The 14,541-nt window shown below is 39.8% G+C and overlaps 1 protein-coding gene across 2 annotated transcripts; it reads left to right on the forward strand.

Annotated features, from left to right (window-relative positions):
• The first annotated feature begins 2,071 nt into the window (after positions 1 to 2,071).
• Positions 2,072 to 9,902, forward strand: LOC145911311 (uncharacterized). Of its 2 annotated transcripts, none has more exons than XM_082998613.1 (24): positions 2,072 to 2,217; positions 2,275 to 2,389; positions 2,667 to 2,788; positions 2,975 to 3,134; positions 3,195 to 3,360; positions 3,420 to 3,572; positions 3,717 to 3,843; positions 4,368 to 4,551; positions 4,782 to 4,923; positions 5,065 to 5,292; positions 5,510 to 5,644; positions 6,091 to 6,294; positions 6,353 to 6,460; positions 6,519 to 6,598; positions 6,902 to 7,064; positions 7,217 to 7,315; positions 7,523 to 7,641; positions 7,708 to 7,831; positions 7,931 to 8,086; positions 8,179 to 8,357; positions 8,421 to 8,622; positions 8,808 to 8,977; positions 9,163 to 9,234; positions 9,487 to 9,902. In XM_082998613.1, exons 1-24 carry the CDS (start codon positions 2,145 to 2,147, stop codon positions 9,509 to 9,511), a joined length of 3,306 nt encoding a protein of 1,101 aa, XP_082854739.1. In that variant the 5' UTR covers positions 2,072 to 2,144; the 3' UTR covers positions 9,512 to 9,902. The 2 variants fall into 2 exon arrangements, with proteins under 2 accessions (XP_082854739.1, XP_082854737.1); XM_082998611.1 differs by having other exon boundaries at positions 5,065 to 5,265; positions 5,483 to 5,644.
• The last annotated feature ends 4,639 nt before the right edge of the window (positions 9,903 to 14,541 follow it).

Below are 14,541 nucleotides of genomic sequence, written 5' to 3' on the forward strand. Positions count from 1 at the left end.
CTCGGCAAACTAAAACCGAAAAGAATACCGTCCGTGAATTAAACCGGTATTTTATAGCAATCACTGAGCATCATAGGCTTAGTTGAAATTGGGTGCATGAGTTTCATTGTGTACAAGTAATCCTGTGTATGAGCAACATCCTATTGATAAAAGCAAGTTGGTGGATGTTGTAAGTATCTTTCAACTGATAAAATCCTCTCTCTGACAATAGGTTCCTTGAAATGAAAAAATTACCATTCGCGATGCACAATCACAATTTATGTGTCACCTTTTGGGGGCATTTTTGCCGTTCTTCAACTTAAAATAAGTTTGCCAACTCTAACTGACAGAAATTATAAAAGATCTTAGGTTGCTCCTTGTATGTATTCAAGCGTATCATCTAGCACTAAGCTTTATGGTGCATTTTTCCATTGAAACTTTAACATGACTGGTCACAGACCTCAATAACTGGCAATAGGCCGTACACTATAAAACGCTTCATTTTATTGGCGCACCAGACTGTGCTGGTTTCGCCTTACTTCCTTTGTGCTGTGACAGCTGATGCGCTTCGCATGTCATTTAGCGATGCAGACAACGCATGATAGTTCAAGTTGGTAGGCCACTTTCTGTGGTTGATGTTAATGGACGGCTATGTGCATAATTGTTAATACAAACATAATTTATCGGAATACTTTGTGCATTTTACGTCAGGACGTTTTAAAACTGGAATGAAAAAACTGAGCTGTCCTGTATTTTGAGTGCGTATTTTGTAACATTTTAACTATTCCTTTCTTTGTCAATCTGAAATCTGTACTTGCTTTTGCATTGTCAGTGTACTTTGTCCGAGAACTTACAGTTCCGTTCCAAAAATTATTTTAACCTACTGCAAAAAAACAGGCCACTGCTCATAAAGTGGAGCTTTGACGCCGTATAGTGGAAGAGGTTTAAATTTAAACGACAAACCCAAAGCATTCAATCATCTTAAAGAAGTCTTTTGGCGTTTGTTACACGTGCACAATAAAAAACCTAATCCCTTTCTTTTTTGACGAATCGGTAAATACAGTGATATAACATAGTTTTCGGAACTGCGCCCAAACACAATTTGAACAGCGCCGATACAAATATAGTAAGTCTGTAACATCAAGATCTGAGGCAACAAACGTTTTAATATATTTCAGATTGTATTTCAGCGTAGATTTGTGTTTTTAATCAGCTACACAACAAGCATGGACGAAGGGATGTGACAACAGAAACTATCGGATTCAACAAAATCCCAGCCGAATCAGAAAAGTTCATGACGTCATCAGTACAATTACTTTGGTTTATTTTTCTTTGACGAATTTGCATTTTAGTGCATTTTTGTAATTATAATTTTGTGGCGCTAATTGTGCGATTAATTTGTTGGTGTTTGCTTAGTGTAATTACATTTTTACGCATTGATCCCAATAAAAGTGTTTGACTTCAAGCGCCATGGTTAATATTCTGAACAGATATTTAAACAGATTACATGTAGGTTTTGGTATTAATATTCCCATTCGGTGTTCGTACTTCGGAAATACTTGGGAAATATTATTATTGTTGAAGTACCTTAAGTTTTACGCAAAGTTGTCATGAACGTGTCACATGCACTTGAAGTCCTTTCTGTCTTGTAAGTTCAAGTTGTATGCGGGCGTCAAATCGAATGCAATTAAGCGCAGTCCAAAACTGGGAGCTCATTTTCATGCGAGCAAAAGTTTTAATTGCTTTAAATCGCTTCCGCATTACCAGTTTTGCCCAAGCCGTAGGCCAGCTTGACGTCAAAGGATTATTTGGCCTTGTCAATGCAGAAATCATGACAAAACGCCAAACAAGACATTATTCCAACCCGGATGGAATGCATTTATATATAGAAAGGGTCTCCAACCTAATGGTGCCAAGCTTAAAAGTTAGAAAGCACTTGGTTTGGTAAATGAGCAGATAATATTGTAGACTTCGTATTGACCTATTTTAGCCAATATAAAGTTTTGCTTGCCTTAATGAATTTTAGTTTCCTCTTTGTGTGAAGCAATGGGTTATGTGGCTGTTCAAATCCTGACATTGCTTTTTTAGGTTGATGTTTTTCTAATTGTGTAGAGTTGAGAACTGACTGCAATTGACAGTAAAAAATAGAGAAATCGACGCAAACAATGAGTTTCTTAACATGGATGGTGTTTGTATTTGTTGGTTTGGCAAATCTTGGAAATTGCAGGGTGGAAACAGGTAAAGGCTCATATCTTACTTTCTCTCAATTTAGAACCCGCAATTTTTTCCTGCCAGGAACCAAGCATCTGTGGATATGGTATGATGGACGTAATTTCAATTATAGATTTCGGCAGCCCTTTCCAACAACTCCAGTGGTTTACGCTTGGGCAAGAGGCACTAGAACCCAAAGGTGAGTGACTCAAAAGATAAGGTCTCTATTTTTGAAGAATAGAAACTCAGAGATAAAATGTAAAATGTGAAGTGAATAAGTTAGTCAACAAAATGGTTGAAAAACGATGACACGTTTATGAAAATTATCGGCGTAAAGTTATGACAAATTAGAATGAAGCTTCGTTACGTTTGTAATAATTAAAACTGCGTGATGTTTTTCGTACATTGTTGGGTGAATAAATTAGGTCGGACACTTTCAATCTTACCTTATAAGCTTGCATCTATGAAACTATCAGGTTTAGGACTGTGATCAGCAATGTTACAAACACACACTTTTACTGCAAATTTGTAAGAACAAGTGGAGAAAGGGGAAGTAATCGCGTGATTGTTTATTGGACTGCAAGGGTGTATGACGCAGGTAAGTCACGAATTACCAAGCAAATTTTTTCTGCAAGTCAAATTTGGTTATTGTATAGCTTAAAGCTTGGTTTGTATTTAATTTTTATGTGAATGTTTTCCGCAATGCGCATAAAGCAATGCAAACGTCAAGTTAATGAAAAAAGTTTATTTAAGAACACTTAAGTATGAAAAGGATTGCTTTCAGATCGGAACCAATCTATTGGTGTCGAATATAATGAGACCGTTACCATCCGACCACCACTGTCGATATTTACAACAATTTTCAAGCAAATGTCCAGTAATGTTTACGACGTATTTGGAAGGGAGGTTTACACGTCACAACTTCACAAAATCCTGAGCGACTCGTAAATCTTGATTAATTTTACAAAAAACTAGTAAAAACGACAACAAACTTTGTCGCACAGTCACTTAATGGTCAAAAGCACTGCTGGAACCAGAATGCTCCTGGAGGTCGATGTACGTTGTGACACCTTTTATATGGACGGCAGCCCTGGACCATTTTACGGCATCGGAAGAATGACTGTTCGGGCAAGGAAAGTGGTTTCGAACGAAAGATCGATTTATTTTGTGGTAACCTTTTAAACTATTTCGTCCAATCTATGATCCGTAATGGATTTGTCGTAACACAGGCATCACAGAGATGTTCTCCCAGGTTTGGTTGTGGTAGGCCAATAAAAGCTTCCACTAATTGGAACGGACGAAGTAACGAAAGAGCAATTCCTGGCACAATGCTCCAATTGATTGCTTATGAAGTGGTGGGAAATATCGGAATAGTAATGCAAGTAAATGAGTTTTGCAAAAATTAGTTTTCACAAAGCAATCATGAATACCTCAAGAAATTGTTTGATTTTTAATCAAAGGCAATCAAAAAAATGTACAACTGATTTTTTTGTCAAACTGTAAACATTTTGTGTTAAACAACTTAGGGTTCCAGAAGTACAGGCTCTCAAGACGGTGGCAATGGCAATATGGGGAGAAATGGAAATCGTGCGGGAAATTTAAATTGCGGAGTCTTCTCTTGCAATATGTTTAAGTATTGCACGGATTACAACGGTACCACAATAAAAACTTCACGACTCACTGTAAAACTATCGCCTGTTTTTTTCAACTAGCACTTTAACTCATACTTGACATTCGCACAGTAGTTACCTGCAACACAGAATGTCCTTGAATATTGTGGCCGAAGAGTTTTATTTTACGATACACGTTTATTTTCATTGAAGCGCCGAAAACGTACATGATATAAGTTCAATTGACAACACTTTTGAAAATATCCAGTGTTGCAGTATTGTAGCACACCACGAGACCGATTTTTTTAACCACTTAAATGTACCTGCAATGTGAAAACAAATATAAATAGTAAAACAATGATGATGCCTGCACAGACAGGCGAAATATATATGTCGTAAAAACTTGAAACAGACAGACGACTTAGGATTATTTATCATTTTCTGCATTGATCCGTTACTGAGTCTCTGTCGGCCATAAGGACTACACAGGCGATTCATAGAAATCAAACTCTCATAAATAGTAAACAATAGATAACAATCATAATTAGCTAAATTATTCAAATTCAGGACCTTCAGGAAGAACTGGCGGCAGAGGTGGGGACGGACGATCAGGGGGACGAGTGTTGTATCCTGGTGGCGACAGCGGAAGTCTTTATTTTTACACAAAAACTTTATCAGGTCAAGTTATTTTAAGCCAAAGACCTGGAAAAGCTGGTCGACCAGCTGAGCATGGCCATGAGGGTAAAGGGGGGTAAGTAGTTTATTATGTTATGTGGATAGGATCGTGGCTAAACAAACTAAAAAGTTTTACTATTAAGTGTCCTAGAATTTTGATGCGAATTGTTCTGGTTTATAACGCAAGTGGTTTCTTTCGTAAAAGATGTTCCTCCAAAATTTATTCTCTTGCTGAAGCAGTGACTTGTTAGTTAAGAAAATAATTGCTCGCAGATATTTTAGTGCAGTTGTAAACGCTTTTTGCAGATACGGTGGAGGTGGTGGATGTGGATGTAAGGAGAATGTGTTTTTCGGGTTTTACAAAACCGATTGTGAACTTATGGGACAAAGAGGATCAAGAGGTAGTAATGGCAGAGACGGATTTGCTGTACACGGTATACCACAAGTGGTAAGTTGTTTTTAAGTAAATTAGTTACCTTGATCAGGTCTTTCTTAATATGGCTATTTTTATGCTTGTTTGTACCACAGCAAGACGTGTGTATTTGTAAGATTTCCTTTTTTGACTGACATACTTACGGACTTTGTATAGGGACCTCACGGTGCATTCGGAAATACGACATTGGCATCTGGTGAATTTACCGCGAGTTGGTTTAGAAATGACTACGATCTGTTGAAACTGATAGCCAGGAAGGGTGTGATGCTGTTTCAACGAAACAAAAATAATGAAGCGAAACCAATCTTCGAATTCATTTTGAGTTCTGCAAGAACCACGAGTTCGTTCTACCAACAGGTTTTGTTAGACGGAGAGTCTTTGATGGTCGTGAAAACATTGTTAAACCTTTTATTAGAGTGGTCGCGGTTCATTAAACCTTTTATTAGAGTGGTCGAAGTCATGCGAAAACGGGCATATTTGAGTAAAAAATAATTTTCTCGTAAGGTGTGATCGACTACCGATATTGCTGATCCAAAAACTTATCTTACAAGGTTAAACTTGTTGTAATTGTTAGGCCGGCGAAATTTTGGGATACATAAAGCAAGGTTTTGACCTTTACGGTAACTCAAAACGTTACGCACCGGACGAGGACTGGACGTATTTAAAAGATCATGTTGAAGAACTTCTGCAATATGGGAGAGATATTGAAGAGTCGGTGAACGAGGTTCTTGCAACAGTAAGTCAATAAGAAGCCCCACCAAATTTTTACCAGTTACTGTATAGCCGCAGGTCTGTAACTTTGACAGCCAAATGATGTGTTTGGTGCATATCTTGAAATTAAGGATTTGTTTTAAGTTCCAATAGAATTACTTTAACGGAACTTTTTTGCTTTTTGGTTACATTATTTAAAACTATTGTTAATATATTGGTCTGTGAGAAAATGACAATAGCGAAATTATTATTTCTGTGAGATTGTGAAACAGATCGCCAATTACCCTTTATGGGTTATTTTGGATAAATTATTTCATAAACTTCAGTTAAACCTATCTCCACTTTTAATCACGTGTACCAACAAATCTGATTTTTTTTGGTTCCTCTGTCTCAAGAGTCTAATAGTTTGTCCACCTTTGTTATAGGTAAAGGCCGTATTGTCCGTCATTGAATAACATTGCGTTGTTTTAGGTGCATAGAGACTCGAATGTGGAAACAATATTTGACAAAATAGATACGATCGTTCGTATGAATGTTAAGTATTTGACTTTTAACGAAAGAGAACTGAAAAAGCAAATGTCAATTCAACTTGAAGCCTTAAGACGCATTGAATCTGCAATGATGGAACAAATGAAACAAATTCACAAACTGGGTAAAGTTGTTTTTAAAGAAGCGGTAAGTATGTTATGAACTACCGTCATCGTATAGTTATAGTAAGTCGTGTTTTTACCAGGCAAACAAGGATCACTTAGATATTTTTGGTTTACTTTCTTCTATTGCGGGAATTTTTGTGGGAATACTTGCTAAATCACCTACTGCCGTCTTTAGCCACTCTGTTGAGGTAACTATTCATTACTAAATGGAAAAAAATGTTGTCTTTAATTTATATGTACTTATAGATGATTAACACTATAAGAGCATCATCTGACCATTGTGATTTACCAACAATTTCAGAGTTACAACATTCGTTTATGTCCAAGTAAGAACTGTTTTTGCAACGGTGCTATAAACAAATATTTTGATTGTGCACGTATCGTGATTATGCCGACAAGCTAGTTAGATGCAGATGAATTCGCGCAACCTACGTTTCGGTGACCGTATTGTCATTGCCAATTCGTCAAATGCTGTAAACCTACACGTAACTTAGGGTTAATCCGTCTTATAACTTAATGGCTATATAGTAGTAGTGTCACTCATCTAGCTGCTCAATTGAGAACTGATGGAAAAGATGTTGGAATTTTCCGCAGAACATTAATTGTATTTTTATATTTTAAAATTTCAGCATCCAATTTGCTTTCGATTCGCGGAACATTGCGGAAAGTTTCGATTACAGCAAATTAAACGCAACTGCTGTTCCAGAAATAATAAAAAGTAATTTGGCGAAAAAGAAGGGTCTGATTATCCAGGATCTCCATTGCGTATTTCAAGAAACCACTTCCGAAAATGTTGGTTAAAACTTAATGAAATCTCCTTCATTTACAGTACATATTAAGTATATTTTTCGCCTGCTATATCATCTTGTTTAATACTATGTTTTAATACATTACCATATTTCCGTAAGAGATCAAAACGATATTAACGAAATGTGTTTTTGTAGGCTTTGACTCTGGACCGACTTCTTAACGATTATTTCCTAGACGGGGGTTTTCGTGCAGACATTATACAAAATCTTATGAGAATTGGTGCCCAATTAAAGGTAAATAACCGAATGTTCAGATGTATTTTTAAGACTTGTGTAAGTTTTTTTATTTTAGTTTTAGCAACATGTTTTCAATTTAATATATATTTACATTAAGCAAAGTGTCGAAGGTTAAGATAACGTTATATCGAAACTCAGTGACAATGTAATGCATTTTCCTTTGCAATTTTAACTTCAACTAGTTTTTTTGATGTTTATTTACAGCAAATTGCCTTTAACATAAACGCGACAAAGGAGACTCTGAATCCAAATGGAAATCTACAAACAAGTATTAAAAATGTTTCAATGGAATCAAAATCACATATATTTAATTTTCTGCTCAAGTAAGTAAATCACCTACTATTTAGTACAAGGACACCGAAGCAATCCCCTTAACGTTTCCTATTCAGCTTATATCAAGATCAGGAAAACATGATAATGAAATCTATCTACGAACTCTCAAAATCTTATCAGTTCCAAAGTTTGTGGAACTTTGATGTTTTTGAAAAGTTTGAAGTTAGATTCAGCGACGAGGTATTTACAAAACACATTTAAAACACAGTTAGTTTTCTGTTTCGGCTGGTCTTGAGAAGCGGGTTCATTTTTATCTAAATTTAACTTTAATATTTAAAGAATGTTGTTTTGAATGCTGGAAGTCTACATGGAATGGTGCAGTTGGGTAACGTTTACCAACAACTTCAAACCAAACGACGCAATTTTGTCGATATCGTGTCTGAATACGCAGGTGCCGAATCACATGTATTTACTGCTCACTGGAAATTTTCCGAGGTGAACATAACACACCATCTTTGTTTGGTGCATTCGTGACAAACATTCTACCACGATATTGTTATGCATGTTAGTTTTCGAAATTGATGTAGGTTTCCCACCCGGCCATTATTAATGAGCTTCGGAAAAATGGAAGCACAACAATAACATTGGAAATCGACCCAAACGACCCACTTAGTAACAGCGGATGTGAAAGTTGCTACAACGGGAGATTGATTGGACTCTACGTTGAAATTATTGGGAATCGACAGCCGGCCAACGTACCTAATATGTACATGACTTACACGTATAATAAACTCACCGATAATGAAACGCATTTGGCGCTTGTATGCAGAACCTACGTTATGGTTTCCCATCAGGGTGATTCCCGTTTTATGATGACGAATCCAGACGGAAGTATTAATGTAACAACTCTCCATCAGACCCCCGAATCTGTGGACGGCGGAAAATTGATGTCGTTCGATTCATCAGAAGCTCCTTTAGTCGATGAAACGGATGATGACGATTCGGCCCTCCAGGAAAAGTTTTTAGAAGAAGTATGCTGACAAAGTTATTGTTTCTGACAAGTTAAATGCAATCGTAATTACACTTTTCGGCCCATAACGGCCACTACATGTAAAAAAAACAGCATATATTGCCCAAGCAAAGGTTGATATTCAATTGATAACTATTTCCCGGCCATAAAGTCGATCTCTAGTTGATTACTTTTGTGAATTTATAGGAACACGTGTTTTGCGACGGTGACCAGACGGACTTTGCTGGAATTAAACCTTGCAAAAGCCCGTATGCGACCTACGTTATAACAGTCCCTTGGTCACACGACTACGATTGCCCAACAAATGTTTGGAACACCAGATCTGGGACAAACTGCAGAGATTTTGTGTTTTGGAGGTATAAGATGCAACGTCCCCCTAAGGGTTGGACAAAGCTTAGCAATTTACGAAAAAATACTTGACAGCTATTGAAAGAAGGACCCCACGTAACGTTCACTAAAATTTTATCCGCGACCAAATTGTCAAACAATCTAGAGAAAAAAGTTTGAGGAACAATTGACATCGGTTTAATTCTTTTTTCAGGTTTAACGAAATCAGAATGCACGCTAAGATCCAGTCGTGGACTCGATACCCGTCAGACCCGAGTTTTGCAAGGTGAGTTTGCAAAAGCCCTGTTAATTTCGTTGGTAACAGAAAAGTCACTTAAACAAAAACAAAAAAGTCCTAAAGTTAAAACAAGACTGTAATTTTTTAGAGATTTAAGTTGATATTTGTATTCCTTTACAATTGTGTTGGTTCTGTAACAACCCCCCACTTTTTCTACGATTTTACTGAATTTAAGTTCACAAACTTCAAGTGATTGAAACCTATATCCCGGTTTGAAAATAAATGCATTTGTTTTTGTAGGAATTTGCTTGGGAGTGCTCGCTAGTATGGAGGCGAACTTCAACCGTGTTAATTTCACACGAAAAAACTTCACCGCATAACATCGTAATTACAGCATTGTCCTTTTCACCATTGTACATTGATTGTTATTTTGTAATAATAGCACAAGTGTTTATTCTCATGATTTAAAATCAAACAGGATCGCCCCACTGCGCGGGTCCTTACTTGGCGATCACAGCTATCGTATCGAGATCATTAGGTTTACAGGCTTCGCAGCCCAGGGATTGCAGCCTAGTTGGATCAGCCCCTTTTTTGTGAGAAGTCGAAGCGAAATTTAAAAAATCAAGGTTCCTGTGCAGTGTGGCGACTCTGCCAATTACGTCAATTCGTGGCGTTGCATGAACTGTTACTGCGTTGTCTTTTACAAGCTAATTACTTCTTCATGGTTTCTTTGCATAATCGCATGATAGTTGTTGTGTATGTTATTGCGGTTGTGAAAACAAATGTAAAAGAAATAAAAGTCATGCATTTGGGAAAAGTTTCTTGCTAAAATGCTTGTTAATCCCTTCCACGCTAAGATCTATTTTCGATATGCTATTAGCTCTGGTTTCTCTTCACACGCATAAATCTTTCGCCTTTTACTAAAGATTACCTTTTCCGAGGTATACTCTGTTCTACGAGTCGTTTCTGTTTATTAATATTCTGGTTGGCGAAGGACAGTGATCAAAGGACTTTACCATATTATTTGGAACTCCTTTCGAGACGAGAATTGCTAACCGTTACATGAAAGTGCAGAGGAGGCTTGAGGTCACTTGTTTAGTTAGCCCGGCCCTTTTTAGGGCTACTATATTGCTTTGTAGTAGCGGTGAGCGGCAAGTGGCCAGCGTGTGTTTTGTTTATTTGACACACAATTTTGTTGCGAGATGGATTTTGCCAGAGCTGTAGCCGGGCCAAGTGTGGCGGCTCTTTCTGTGCCAGGAACTGATCCGTTCGATACAGACGAGAATCTTGAAGTGGACGCCCGCTTTAATCCGGGCCTGAAACGTCCAGAAATACACCTACTATTAAGCCAATTGAATGTTCGCTGGCGAAATACCCTAGAAGGTATTTTTCAATTCCCTAATGGCAGAGTCAAATTTTTTTGCCCGACTATGGAGAAAGCCCGAAGTTTAGCCATGACGTTAAGAGCAAGTGGCAAACCGGTTTACGCAACCGCGCACTGCGAGGACGAGGAACGGGTTTTTTTAACGAGGGTCCCCCCGCGCGCCACGATGCAATCTCTACTTGCATATTTTTCGAAATACGCCCCGACACTTCGCGGATGGAAGCTTTTTGATGACTTCGGTCTATATGGAGGCAGACGAGTTATTGTCATGAAGGCCTCAGTGTTAAAGGAGAATCCGATTCCCGAGCGTCTACGCCTCGGTAGAACATTTGTTGAAATTAAATATAACGGTCAGCCCAGGAAATGTGAATTTTGCGCTGAAATGGGCCACACGAAAAGCGATTGCCCCAGCTTCGCGAAGCACGTAGAAGACCGTAAACGGGCCGCAGCTGCAAAAGGTGGCAACACCGACGATAACGCGCAGAACGTACAAGCCGACGCGCCCCTCCCCACGGAAAGCAAAGATAAGAAGGCGCCAGAGGCGAAAGCGCACGACGCCACAACGTCAAGTCTGGCGGGTGATGTTGCCCCAGACCCCATCGAAAAAGTATCAGCTGAAGTCGTGCCACCTGTGCACCTGCATGTGCCAGACACGGCAATTGATAACATTAAGTCAGGTGTTAATTGTAAGGTGACAGCTGATATCGCTGACGCCCCTCCGGCAACTGTGGTGACAGACGTCACACCTGGTCAATACAAAGAAGTGACCGCTGAAGTCGGTGATTCTGAGCCACCGACTGTGACGGATGACGTCACCAAAAGCGGCAAGAAGCCATCAGAGGCGCAACCCTCTAGCGCTACAACGGTGCAAGGCCAACTGAAGACACCAGAGGCGGTGCTTCACAGCTTGCCGAAGCCAGTGTTGGCTAACACCGCCCCAACCCAAACCAACAGCGTGCAACCACCTCCATCAGCAACATCCACCCCCAAGTCAAACCCCAACGAAGGATTCACGGAAGCTCGCTCCCGCAAACGGAAGAAGAGCCCAACCACCCCAAAGTCGAAGAAGACACCCTGCTGCAGTACAGCATACACAACAGGCGAGAGTATTAAATGCCTTTGTAACAACTTGCACCTTAAGTGCAGATGTGGCAATTGGGCCTCAGAAGAGGCTTACCTCAGCCCTTCACGCTGTTTAAACATCAAATGTCAGCGACTTTTAATAGCGTGTACTTGTGGATCATGCTACAACCTTGCGCCGGGAGAGAAACTAGTGTGTAACTGTAAAGCAGTGATACCAGATGATTTTAATGCATCGTGTTTTTAAACAACCACAACCCCATTAATTTTGTCCCGTTTTTATTTACTTTCTGTTGCACCCACTTTATTTTTTTTTGTTTTTTTTTTGTTTTCTTGTGTTAATTTTATAATGGCGTCGTATTTAAAGATATGTACCCTTAATGTTAACGGCCTTGGCCAAGCCCCCAAGAGAAAAGCCCTGTTCCGGTACCTTTCCTCTTTAAACTTTGACATTTTTTGCCTTCAAGAAACTCATTCTACCCCCCAAACCGAATCCCTGTGGAAGTCCGAATGGACTTCTGGCCCCATCCTCTTAAACTCGACACCTCTAAAAGGCCCAGCCTGCGGGGGTGTCGCAGTTCTTCTAAACTCCTACAATCTTCGAATTCTTAACTCCGTTTCTGACTCTGACGGTCGCATCATTGCGGCCGACATTTCAACCCTGACCCACACCTTTCACTTAGTTAATATATACGCACCCTCTGGCACAAATCACTACATACTCAATAATAAATTCTTCGATTCTCTCTACCCCTACATTTCTTCTACCCATCCCATTGTTTTTACTGGTGACTTTAACTGTGTAACTGACCCTACCTTGGACAAACACCCCCCAGTACCCAATCGACAGCCCAGCTACAACCTTATAAAATTATTAACAACTTTTAACCTACAGGATTCATTTCGGCTGCTTCATCCAAACCTCCGCCAATTTTCCCGTCGTGCCCTAAATACACAGTCCAGAATTGATAGAATTTATCTTTCCTCTTCGTTAATTCCCAACAAACATTTATTCATCCCATGCCCTTTTTCGGATCATGATTCAGTTTCGGTTTCCGTCAACCTTATCTCTGCCCCACCCAGGGGACGAGGTACCTGGAAGAACAACACTAAAACCCTTAACGACCCTCTTTTTCGCCTCGAGTTTCACCGCTATTACCCTCTTTGGCAAACTCTCGCTCCTTTCCACTCTAACCCCATGGACTTTTGGATAACTCTTAAATTTAAATTTAAATCATTGATAAAATCCCACTCCAAACGCCTGGCTCAAGAATCCCGCGACCAAACATACACCTTACAACAACAACTCGACACCGCCCGTCAAATTCTCAACGACAATCCCTCTCCCGATAACTTCCGTATTTTTCAATCTATCAAAAAAAAACTAAACTCTCTTTACCTTTCTAAATCCCGTTCTTTAATTCTAAAATCTCTTTCCTCTGACACCCACTTTAAGAATATAACTGATAAACTCCTTTACTCCCAATTGCTCCCCTCACGCCTTCACAGTCCTATACTAGAACTTCAAGACACTCATGGCCTCCCTCTTTCTACCCCCAAGGAACTTTCCCACACCCGGCAATTCTTTGAAACTCTTTATTCCGATCAACACCTTCCATTACCCGACCCTTCTAATTTATTTGTTAAAACCCCTTTAAAAGTAATACCAGATCAATTCCTTACAACCTTATCGAATCCCATCACACTGCACGAAGTAAGAAAAACACTTTCCCTTTTTCCTTCAGGCAAAACCCCCGGCCCCGACGGTCTCAGCAGCGAGTTCTACTCGCTGTACTGGGACCTCATCGGGGCCGACCTCACCCAAGCTCTCAACTACGCATATTTCAATTCCTACACCCCAACAGAATTTAACCTTGGCCATCTGACCCTAATTTTCAAGAAAAATGACCCCACTCTCCTTAATAATTATAGACCCATTTCTCTGTTAAATACTGATCTTAAAATTCTCCACAAACTTTTGAACCTAAGACTCAAACCCTTTATTCCCAAAATTCTTTCTTCAAACCAATTCGCTACCCCCGGCTCATCCACATCCGACGCAACTTCACTCTTACGCGATCTTTACCACCACGCATCCTCCATCAATTCGGACACTTTCTTCATTTCCCTAGATTTTCAAAAAGCCTTCGATTCTGTTTCATTCTCCTGGCTACTTCTTCAGTTAAATCTTAAACGCTTTCCCACTTGCTTTACTAATTACCTTTCTGCCCTTCACTCTAGCGCCAACTCCCGGGCCTTCGTAAACGGCTTTGCCACAACGGACTTTCCGATCAGGAGAGGTATCAGACAAGGTGACCCCCTTAGTCTGAACCTCTTCCTGATTGCCCTAGATCCGCTTCTCGTTGCCCTTCAAAACAACCCTGCTATCACTTCAACCCCAGTGCCATGCCGCAACACACCCAAGGCAATCGCTTACGCCGATGACGTCACCCTAGTGGTGGCTCATCGGCACTCCCTCACCAAAGCCCTCGGTCTCATTGACAATTTTGCTAAATTTTCTGGTTTAAAACTCAACCCCACCAAAACCGAAGCGATTGCCATCCTTCGACCTCCCCTTGACGACCCAACCTTGTGTAATATAAAGTGGAACCCTAAATCGATAAGCCCGTTAAATACCCCAATAGGCGCACCATCAGACATCACCGCGACATGGCACAAAGCAATCACCTCTTTACAATCCCGCGCCAGATCTATGAGCAACCCTTTTCTTACTTTTGACTCTAAATGCATCCTCTCAAAAACTATACTTTTACCCCAAATTTCATACCTTGCTAAAACTTACCCCTTACCACCCCAGCAACGAGAACGGATCGACGGCATTGTGGTAAAGTTCGTCGTCGGCCCAAATAATCCAACCTTGTCAATTAACA

This window comes from Ascidia mentula, chromosome 8 (assembly GCF_947561715.1).
Source record: "Ascidia mentula chromosome 8, kaAscMent1.1, whole genome shotgun sequence".
Lineage (NCBI taxonomy): Eukaryota > Metazoa > Chordata > Ascidiacea > Phlebobranchia > Ascidiidae > Ascidia > Ascidia mentula.

Excerpts from the sequence above, each read along its gene's own strand:
- LOC145911311 (XM_082998613.1), top strand. The coding sequence starts at position 2,145 with ATGAGTTTCTTAACATGGATGGTGTTTGTATTTGTTGGTTTGGCAAAT. Across the intron at positions 7,065-7,216 it reads AAGAAACCACTTCCGAAAAT|GCTTTGACTCTGGACCGACT; the intron begins GTTGGTTAAAAC and ends GTGTTTTTGTAG. Across the intron at positions 8,623-8,807 it reads AGGAAAAGTTTTTAGAAGAA|GAACACGTGTTTTGCGACGG; the intron begins GTATGCTGACAA and ends GTGAATTTATAG.